Source organism: Ctenocephalides felis, unplaced genomic scaffold (assembly GCF_003426905.1).
Source record: "Ctenocephalides felis isolate EL2017-DRISC unplaced genomic scaffold, ASM342690v1 CF-g0.4_SCAFFOLD_01604, whole genome shotgun sequence".
Taxonomy (NCBI): Eukaryota; Metazoa; Arthropoda; class Insecta; order Siphonaptera; family Pulicidae; genus Ctenocephalides; species Ctenocephalides felis.
Genome location: NW_020537758.1, coordinates 5,903,882 through 5,914,783, shown reverse-complemented (window position 1 = coordinate 5,914,783; position 10,902 = coordinate 5,903,882). Strand labels below are relative to the sequence as shown.

Below are 10,902 nucleotides of genomic sequence, written 5' to 3'. Positions count from 1 at the left end.
ATTAGAGCATTGTAGATACCGTACATACAGAGATATAAATTTTTGAAACTTGCATCAAATAAGGCTGCTATGGATATATGCATAATGTCGGCTGGGCGAAGTACGCGATTTCTTAGACGAACATTGCGTTGGAATATTATTATTAACTTTTGAAATAATGCATAGATTGCTTTGATTAAAATTTTTGCGTAAAGTTTAAACCTGGAGGAATACTTTGTGCAAATTAGAGCATTGTAGATACCGTACATACAGAGATATAAATTTTTGAAACTTGCATCAAATAAGGCGGCTATGGATATATGCATAATGTCGGCTGGGCGAAGCACGCGATTTCTTAGGCAAACATTGCGTTGGAATATTATTATTAACTTTTGAAATAATGCATAGATTGCTTTGATTTAAATTTTTGCGTAAAGTTTAAACCTGGAGGAATATTTTGTGAAAATTAGAGCATTGTAGATACTGTACATACAGAGATATAAATTTTTGAAACTTGCATCAAATAAGGCGGTTATGAATATATGCATAATGTCGGCTGGGCGAAGCACGCGATTTCTTAGCTAACATTGCGTTGAAATATTGTGAATAACTTTTGAAAAAGTACATAAATTGATTTGATTTAAATTTTTGCGTAAAGTATAAACCTGTAAGAATATTTTGTGCGAATAAGAGCATTGTAAATACTCTATATACAGAGATATAAATTTTTGAATCTTGCGTGGGCTTTTAAGGTGGTTTTATAAGTATTGATTTGTATTAGAATTATTTATTTGTGTTTTTTGTACTAAAATTGTATTGTTTATATTTTTTATATTTAACATAAGGTCTTAGAAATTTGTGAAAAATGTACAAGATTTTATGTTAAATATATATTGGGATATAAAATTTAAACTTAATAAATTTAAAATGTAATTTGTGTAATAAGCTAAAAATTTAATATAAAATTTATAATTCCCATTTTTTGTGTCTATTCCATTTATTTCCAGGAATAAATTTACCCCACACCGTTACATTTGCTAATAATAAAATTAATGCGAAAAACTTGAATTTTATATTTTATCGCCGAAATTTGTGTGTTGTGTAAATTCCTTTATACTCTGTAAATAATCCCATTTAGGGATTAAATGTTTTTCTAGGTAATAAAATTATTTATTAGACATAATCTCTTTACCTTAAAGAAATTGGATTATGACCTTAAAAGGTAAAAGGTACCAGAAAGATGAGGTACCGTTATTCTTCAGGTTATAAAAGAAAATTTGTTACAGGTTTCTTGTCGATGAGCATTGAAGTCACCGGGAGCAAAAAATTTAAAATAAATAGGTGTAAGTGAAATTTTGTCTTGAGATTATTTTTCGATATGTGTAAATAAAACCCTTAATCAATAAAAATTTTCTCACAGCACCCCATATGAGCTTCAACGCTTTGGTTCAAATTTATATTTATTACGTAATAATTTAATTAAATTTAATAATAATAATATATACCATTAGAAAGCTGATAAAATTATCTATAATTGTGCATATAACAGTTTGAAACTTTTAGAACAAACTTGTGTGGAAAAAAATGTACAAACTTTGAATTGCCAAAATGTAACATTTTTTAAACTAAGACGTTTGTACTTGGTTACATTTTTAAAAATTAATTTCTATATATATATATATATATATATATATATATATATATATTACTCGAATTATAATCATACAACCACGTACTACATTTTGCAAAAAAAATCTACAAATAAAATACTATTTTATACTATTTTGCTCAAACTACTTTTTTCAAAACCACTATTCGTGCAACATGCATAAGAATTATTTTTTTAAAAAAAACTCGCACTCGACAGTACTAAAACAAATTATTTTTTTTTAAATATAAATAAAGTATAAAAAACTATTTAATATAATTAGTTATAATATTATTTTAATATTTTTACCGATTTCGGTGGTTGCAAGATCTAGTAGTGTGGCTTCAGCAACTGAGAGCAAAATAGAAAAATAGTGTTTTTAGTTACAAAGTTATTAAAAAAAGTCATAAGTTTGTTAGAAAGTAGTTTGAAAAAATTGTAAATTTTAGTAATTTATATACAACTAATATTTAACCTAATTTACGATTACTAAATTTTAAAATTTTTGAGGAAAATTAAAATTGAACTTAGGTTACAAAATTTCATTTTCGTGCAAAAAATGCAAAGAAAAATAATGCTTGGGTAATAAATTTGTTAAAAAAAATAGTTTGTTAATTAAAAAATGTTTTTAAAAAATAAATTAAATTTTGTTCTTATTTGTTAACGATAAAATTATGAATTTCGCTGAATTTTAAAAATTCAGGAAATATATAATGAAAATAATTTATTATAAGTTCAGAAATTTCTGTTATTAATTTGGTTAGTTCCCAAGTTACGTTTCCAAATATTTTTTTATTTATTAATTTATTACTTCAGATGACAAATTAGTTGTTTGAGTACATATGCTTTAAAATCTGTCATTTTTACAGACTTCGTAAAATTTATAAACTGCCACACACAAATATCATATAACAATTTAGTTCGTACTATAAACTTTATGGCGATTGTAATAATAATTAATTTGTTTATATATTTGTATTGGATTAAATATATAGATATACACATAGTGTATATATACATATATGTACTCGTATATACAATATTTTTACTTGTATTAAATATTTTTTAGATTTGTTTTGTGATACAATTTGTCTATGTGTTATGTACTATATGTAATAAATTGTATTTTTCTTGAATTTTAGCAAGAGAATGTACTAATTTTTTTATTTTATATGTTTTTAGAGATATTGAAGAATTTTGTGTGAAATTTGTAGTATTTTAGGATACTTGATGTAACCTGAGGAGCCCTTCAAAATTTATAAAATATATGATATTTGAGCAGTATATAGTAACTAATGTACCACAGAGCAAAAGTTGCATGTTTATTAAATTTTTGCAAGAACAAGTATCAATTTTTTTATTTTATATTTCAGTAAACATATTAAAAAATATTGTGTGAAATTTAGAGACATGTGGTATAAAAAATGCGACCGGAGGAGCTCTTCAAAATATACAAAATCAAATTTAATTCGTGAGACATACTATGAAATATGCAAGTAAAAGTTATTTAAAACTAATTTTTGCAAGAATATATGAATGTTTTAAAATTTTATACATTAGTAGATATATTAAAGAATATTGTGTAAATGTATAGCCTTGTAGTATACAAAATGCGACCTGAAGAGCTCTTCAAACTTTGCCAAACCAAAATCATCTTTTATTCATGAGATTTAGTATGAGTTAATGCCACTTTTTTTTTAAATTTTTTTACTATTTTTTTTTGCAAGAACATATGTATTTTTTTTTTTCTATATTTTAATAGACATATTGAAGAATATTATACAACATTTTTAGTACCTTAACTTGAGATATACGACCTGAAGAGCCTTTCAAACTTCAAACTTCAAATTTTTGCCATTACTTTCAAATTTTGTTAAAAAATCAATATTTTTAAATTCTGTTATAAAAGTTATTACTTTTTTAGTATTTATTATTTTATTATATATAATTACACATGACATTTTTGGGCTAATACACCCTGACAAGCTCATCAAAATTAATAAAATAAATTTCAAGTATAGTTTACACTTTATAACGTTTCTTGTTATAAATTATAACACTAAAAAATGAGTTATTATTATTAGACTAAAATACTTTAATCCAAATTTTGGCTCTTGTTTTTAAATTTGTATATAAAATTGGTTGATTTTAGTATTTTTTTATATTAACAGAGCATTCAAAAATTGATTAATATTTTAATTATTTTATTTAAATTTTATACAAATTTTATTTTGTATGAAGTATCATAAAAAAATATATCAATTATGATTCATGGAATTTTCAAATTAATTTTTAAATTCAAAGACTAATTAAAATAATATTTTTACCTATTATTTTAAATATGTCTTTCCAAGTTGTCTCCGAAAAGTTTTGAACAAATATTTAGTACAAGTATTTGTTTAAAAAAATATTAAAAGAATAAAGCAATTTCACAAGAATGTGAAATGTGGACGATACGAAAATATTTGACGTTCATTTTCAAAAGTGTGAATTCGTTATACAAATATATATATATATATATACAAAAATTTATAAAAAAAATCTAAAATCCATACTATTTATGTTAACAAAAGATCACATCGCAATCTTAGGTTTATATAAGTCATATGAAATTCTTTGTTAATTAATGTGAATGAATGTGAAATTTTTTGTTAATTATAAAGAAACGGCTTAACCGATCTTAGCACAAAATTAACTAGTATATATCCTTATCGAAGTACATTGAATGGCATTTAAATTTTTGAAATCGGTTCAGCCGTTTTGAAGAAAATCGCGTTTCAAAATACTCTTTCGAAACGTTCAATCAAGTTTCGAATTCGGTTCAAAATTTTTGACGGCGAACAATAGTGCTCTTTCTGTTAATTCTGAAGAAATGGCTTGACAGATCATTGTACAAAATTAATCAATGTGAGTCCTTATCGAGTTATATCTAATGGTTTTTCAATTTTTGAAATCGGTTCAGCCGTTTTGCAAAAAACTTCGACGAAAAGTCAAACTTTATCACTTACATTTATTTATTTTTGTCATTAGTGTCAAACGATTCTGAATGACTTGAAACGTCGAAAAAGCAGAAAATTAGTAGTTTGGAGTTTCTGACAAAAACGTAAACTATAGTTTAGAAAATTAAAAAAAACATGTGTCAAAAATCACACTTAAAATTAATTAAAACAGTTATTTAATTTTCAAAATCGATGTAGGATTTTTAGCGAAAAAGTTGACAGCTAATTTCGTACTTTCTTGTAAATTATGATGAAACGGCTCGACCGATCTTTGCAAAAAACTAACAGATACGAGTCCTTATCAAGTTACATGAGATGGTTTTTGAATTTTTGAAATCGGTTCAGCCGTTTTTGAGAAAACACTGGGCAAAGATCAAATTAACCCATACACAAATTTGTTTTTGGTGTTGGCGTCAAACGATTCTGAACGACTTAGAATGTCAAGAATGCAAATAATTGGTAAATCGGATTTTCTGGTGACAACATAAATTCCTCAGAAAGAAAAAAAATATGTCAAAAAATCAACTTGACAGTAATTTTCCAAAACAATTTAAGAATTCAGGTACAAATTACAATTTTGATTCAAGATTTTTATCAATTTTGGTGTCAAACGATTCAGAATGACTTGAAACGTCAAAAAAAAGCAAAAAATTAAAGTCGAATTTGGCAAAAACGTTCAAGACCTTCTTTCAAAAAGTTTAAAAAATTATATGTCTAAAAATGCCGCTTGATGGCAGAATGTCAAAATTTGGTTAACAAACAAATATTTCTGTCAATTTTGGTGTCAAATATAAACTTCTACTCCAGGAAGTTTACAAAGTTATGTTCAATAAATTACTATATAAATAACTTATTCAATTAAAAATAAATATAAAATGCATGTAGGGATGCGAAAGCCCAGTGGTCCAAACTTTCATTTTTCGACTAAATACTATATAAAAAATATTCTTATTACCTGGATTAGGTTGACTCTGATACGACGGCTTCTTCATCCACTCATAAGGACTTCTAACCAAAGCGCCCCTGTTGGCACCGCCGGCGCCTCCACCAGGAACCTCCAACCGCCCTCCAGAACCAGGTTTCTCGTCAACATCTCCATTAGTACCTCCACCGGGCGAAGAAATCTCACTACCACCACTCACTGTAATCGGAGGCGAGGGAACAATATTACCACCATTTAGGGGCAAAGCCGAACCACCAGCCAAATTCTGCTGCTCCGCGAAATGGAAATCGGAGCCCCAATTTTGGGGCTGTTGTTGTTGATACAAATTATGATACAGGTTTGTAAAATTTTGTTGCTCGCTCGAAGAATTCACCCCGGATTCGTGTAAACAATTCGGTAGGTACTGGGCTTGGTGGTGCTGGTATTGGTACAGTTGTTGGTTTGAGGAGTTTACGCCGTATGGGGGATGGTGGTACCATGGTGACGGTGGTGAATGGTGGTGTGGCATTGTGTGGTGACCTGTTGCCATCATGTGGTGGCCCATGTGGTGACCTGTGGCGGTCTGGTGGTACGTGGAACCGACACCGGGGGATGAAGTCGCGCTGCCGGTTGAGGGCGGTTTTTGATACATGCCTAGGGCTGTGTGGTATGATACCATGGTAAAGATTCACACAAGGGTAAAGGATTGGAAACACTATTAGGCACTAAAGTCAATTTATCATGGTAAAGTTAATCCTTTAATTCAATCACTATATGTTACACTTTGTCCTTAACATTATCTTTTATCCTTTAACCCTTATCCTTAACCACTTTTCACAATTTCACTAAAATTCTATTTAATTCCGAATTAATATTAATTCATATTCTATTTAATTCCGAATTAATATTAATTAATATTCTATTTAATTCCGAATTCTATTTATTTCCATTACGTCCGAACACTTCGACCATTTGTCTCCGTATGTAAGTAATCTTATCACTGTCAACTTACGTTTCGGAGCATGTGTGCCATCTCGCTCGCTCACGACAATGGGTGTCGTCTGACCAATGGCGGCGCGAATTGAGGACTAATGGCCGCCGAAGAGGAGCGTCTATTGGCCGCGGTTCGACCAATGAAAAACGATCGTTCATGAAAAGTGGGTGTAGCACGATTGATTTTAATTGTAATAGATGCGTAATGGGTTTTTGGTGGGTTTTGTATGGAAAAATGGAAAAATGATGAATTGGTAATTAGATCGTTTGGGTTGGCTTTTGTTTATAACTTTGAAATATGGTAAATTGAGAGTATTTTATTTTGCCTCAATATTTAATAAAGTAAACTTTAAGTTAAGTCTTAAATTTTTTATTTTTTGTACGTTTCGACGCACATGTGTGTCATCAAAATTTTAAGTTAAACTCGAAAAACAATTTTTTTGTATTATTAAGTAACAGCGAAAACAAAACACAACTAGTGGTGTATGGCATCGTGCCTTAAGGCAAATTGCTAGAATTGCCCGTACCGTAATAAAATATTCGAGAAATTTTAAACGTTTTCAAATATATTATTACAACAAATACTGTAACTTTCATTATTTTTGTTACCTTATTGTTATATCTGAGCAAATCAAATGTAAATCATAAATAAATCAATCAATCTCCAGAACATTAACAATCATCATTTCATTTCAAATTTAATTTCAAAAAAACTACCTAAGTTGCCTAATTAATTACACAGAATTGAAAAAGTGCTCCGTCACCGTCTAAACGCATTTGCAAAAAATTCTGTGCGACATTTTCACTTATACTGTGCTTAGCTTGGCAGCATTTTCACATTTTTTAATCGTTTTTTTCACAAAATTGGAAAAGTGCTCTAGACATAAACAGTCTAAACGCACTTGGGTAAACATTTGCACCAGAGTGGCGCTTAGACTGTGCTTAGCCAAAATGTTCAGAAACCTTCAAAACGTCGAGAAATGCAAAAATTTTCATTTTCGACTTCGGCCAACTACTATAACTACCCTACGGGAAGTTAATAGAATTATTTTCAAAACAATTCATAATAATGATATTTAACCAATTATTTGTACGTTTCGACACACATTTGTGTCATCAACATTTTATAAAAAGCACAAAAAATATTTTTTTGTAATTTTAAGTTGCAGAGAGAACAAAACGTAATAAAATTATTTTCAAAATACCTTGATTACTACAATTAATAATTTTATTGTACGTTTCGGAACACATCAGCAGTATAACAAAATAAAAAATTTATTTAATGATTAATTTTAAGTAACAGTGGGAACAAAATATATTACAAGTACTTTTAAAATTAATTCGTTTTATTTTTTGTACGTTTCGACACACAATTTGTGACATCATTTAACGCCAAAAAGAACATTTTTTGTAATTTTTTAAAACATTTATGAAATATAATGAAATCAAAACAAAGAAAAAACACATTTTTGTAATTTTATAAAACATTTATGAAATATAATAAAATTGTGTTTAAAATACGTTTCGGCACACATGTGTGTCATCAAAAAGTAAAAAAAAAACACATTTTTTGTAATTTTAAGGAACGGTGAAAACAAATAATAAATTATTTTAAAAGATAATAGAACAAATTCAAATATGTATAAAAAGTATGGAAGTTTAAAAAAATTAATGAGCTCTCTGTTTGTATCACTAGTATTATTTATAAATTTTAATTTAATTATTATTAATTAAATATTTCATACTAAAAGTTAAGGATATTTATTTTTCAACGATAGTTATTAATGATTATTTAAAATATCAAAAAATTGAATTGTAGCTCGTACAGTTTTATAATTTTATCTCAAACGATTTAGAATGACTTGAAACGTCAAGAAAATACAAAATTAGCAAATCTGATTTTTTGGTTTTTGGGATGTTATTAAAATGTAATAAAAATCAATATTAGTAATATTAATAAAACATATTAAATATGTTTGCAATATAATACGTAGAACGGTGAAAGCCCAGTGGTCTCAAAGTTGAATTTACTAATAAAAACGTACCAAATAAATGAATTTCAAAATTTTTTTTACAAATTTCTTACACCAAGACCCGTATTACTATTACCCAGTGTCCATTATTCCATACCCAGGTCTTTTCTTAAAGTTATTCCTTTAATTTTACATTATTGTCGAATTAATTTCAGGTAGATGTATATTTGTGCTACAGATTTCGATACAAAAGACAAGAAATGAGATTAACTTACCTTTTGCTGCTAAAACCTTCTTCTTCGGCCAAAACTGCAAAACTTACCTGCAAAAGAAAAAGAAGTACTGTTAGAAGAAATAATAATAAAATAAAATTTTGGGGTAATAAAATTTTTAATAAAATAAAATAAAATCTTCTGTGTGACAATTAAAATGTTTGTTTGACGTAAGATGGAAATTGGTTTGTTTATGCTAAAATAGTAATAGGAATATAATGTAATGGATATGTAATAAAAATAATTTAGTTTTAATATATATATATATATATATTATATATATATATATTATATATATATATAATAGAATATATATTTCATTATAACCTCGAAGTACTTTTTAGTTCAACTTGCTTGCTTCACTTTTTAATTTAGTATGTATTTACTTTTTGATTTAATTTTCCAAAATTAAATATTAGTCCTAGAATTTTGTAATTTTAGTATTTTGTACTTTAGTGTGTATATTTTGAATGCAAATATAAATTTATATATACTTTGATGTAAAATTTTTGAAAAATTGGCATTTTTCCCAACCTAGTCAAAGTTAGTTGTTATAAAATTTGTTAACTGTGCTTTTTATTTTGATTTCTAGTTCAGTTTTTATTAGTTTTTAAAATTTAAATATTTGTCCAAGAATTTTGTAATTTTTATATTTTGTACTTCAGTGTGTATATTTTGAATATAAATATAAATTTATATATACTTTGATGCAAAATTTATGAAAAATCAGCGTTTTTCCCAATCTAATCAAAGCTAGTTGTTATCAAATTTGCTAGAGCTTTGGCTTTTGGTTAAGTTTTTAATTAATTTTTAAAATTTAAATATTTGTATTTAAAAAAAAAAATTATATTGTACAAATAATAGTGCAATTTTTTTTAAAATCAACAGTTTTATCAATCTAGTCAGAACTTTTAACAAATTAGCTTGCTGTGCTTTTTAGTAAAGTTTTTATTTAATTTTCATTTAACCTTATAAACTGTATATATATATATAATATTTTTAATATGTCTATTATTACATGAAATTGCATAATTTATCATTTTGTTACAATTTTTATAAAAAATAAATTGTTTATTCAAAAAGTCATATAGATTTAAGACTCTAAAGGTTGTATTTAAAATAAAAAAGTTTACAAATAAAAATAAAAGAGGGCAATTTTAAGGAGCTTTACAGGATGCACGGTTTGTACTACAACCTTGCACATTAAATATATTTTTTTTAAATATATCTATTATTGCATGATGTATGAAAAAAATTACTCTTTTGTTACAAAAATTAATAAAAAATTGTGTTTTTGTTGTTAATTTTCATAATGATCGATGGAAAGCAATAAAATAGAGTTATTTCAAGAAGCTTTACAGAATGCACTACTTATATTACGATTGTGTTAAGTGCAAATATTATATTTCAATATGTCTATTATTATATGAAATTGCTTATTAGCACATGAAAAATTATTTTGTTGCAATTTTTATGAACAATGAATTAGCCATTTAAAAAGTCACATTGATAATTGACTTTTCAAAAATGTAACAAGTTTGATCTAATTTAAAATTTTGTCAAATATTTTTATTCCAGTGACCCATAAAAGGACAAATACAAATTTATTGTATTTTCTGTCCTGAATTTTATGACCTAATATTTTCTTAATGCGATTAAAAGATTTAACAAAAGTCTTCACAATAGCAAACAGATACAAGATGGACGGAGAGTTGGGTAATAGACGATGAACCTGGAAATTTAGGAAATATATATATATATATATATATATATATATAATTATCTATAATATTATCTAACATTATAAAACTCTACTGCAACTCTGAATCTTTGGAAAATTCAACAAAAATTGAGGACACTTATTTAGTATATCCCTTGTAGCATTTAAGCTGTACTAATAAAATAAATAAATCATTTATCAAAATTATATGCACATAATTTGCCAATTTGGGTATCAAACGATTCAGAATGACATGGACTTATGAAACTAGCAAATCGGATTTTTTGGCAAATTTGTTCTTCCAAAAGTTAACATTAACAACTAACGTTTATTACTTGATATTTGGCAAATGAGTATTTATGCCCAGAATTATTATTTTTGATCAAATTATTAGCA

General features: G+C 26.5%; 1 protein-coding gene across 1 annotated transcript; it reads right to left on the bottom strand.

Annotated features, from left to right (window-relative positions):
- Positions 1-945: 945 nt before the first annotated feature.
- LOC113372941 (homeotic protein caudal-like) lies at positions 946-6,227 on the bottom strand. Its single transcript, XM_026613274.1, has 2 exons — positions 5,582-6,227; positions 946-1,016 (listed from the first exon to the last, which is right to left on the bottom strand). The coding sequence occupies exons 1-2, from the start codon at positions 6,225-6,227 to the stop codon at positions 946-948; spliced, it is 717 nt and encodes a 238-aa protein (XP_026469059.1).
- Between the last annotated feature and the right edge of the window lie 4,675 nt (positions 6,228-10,902).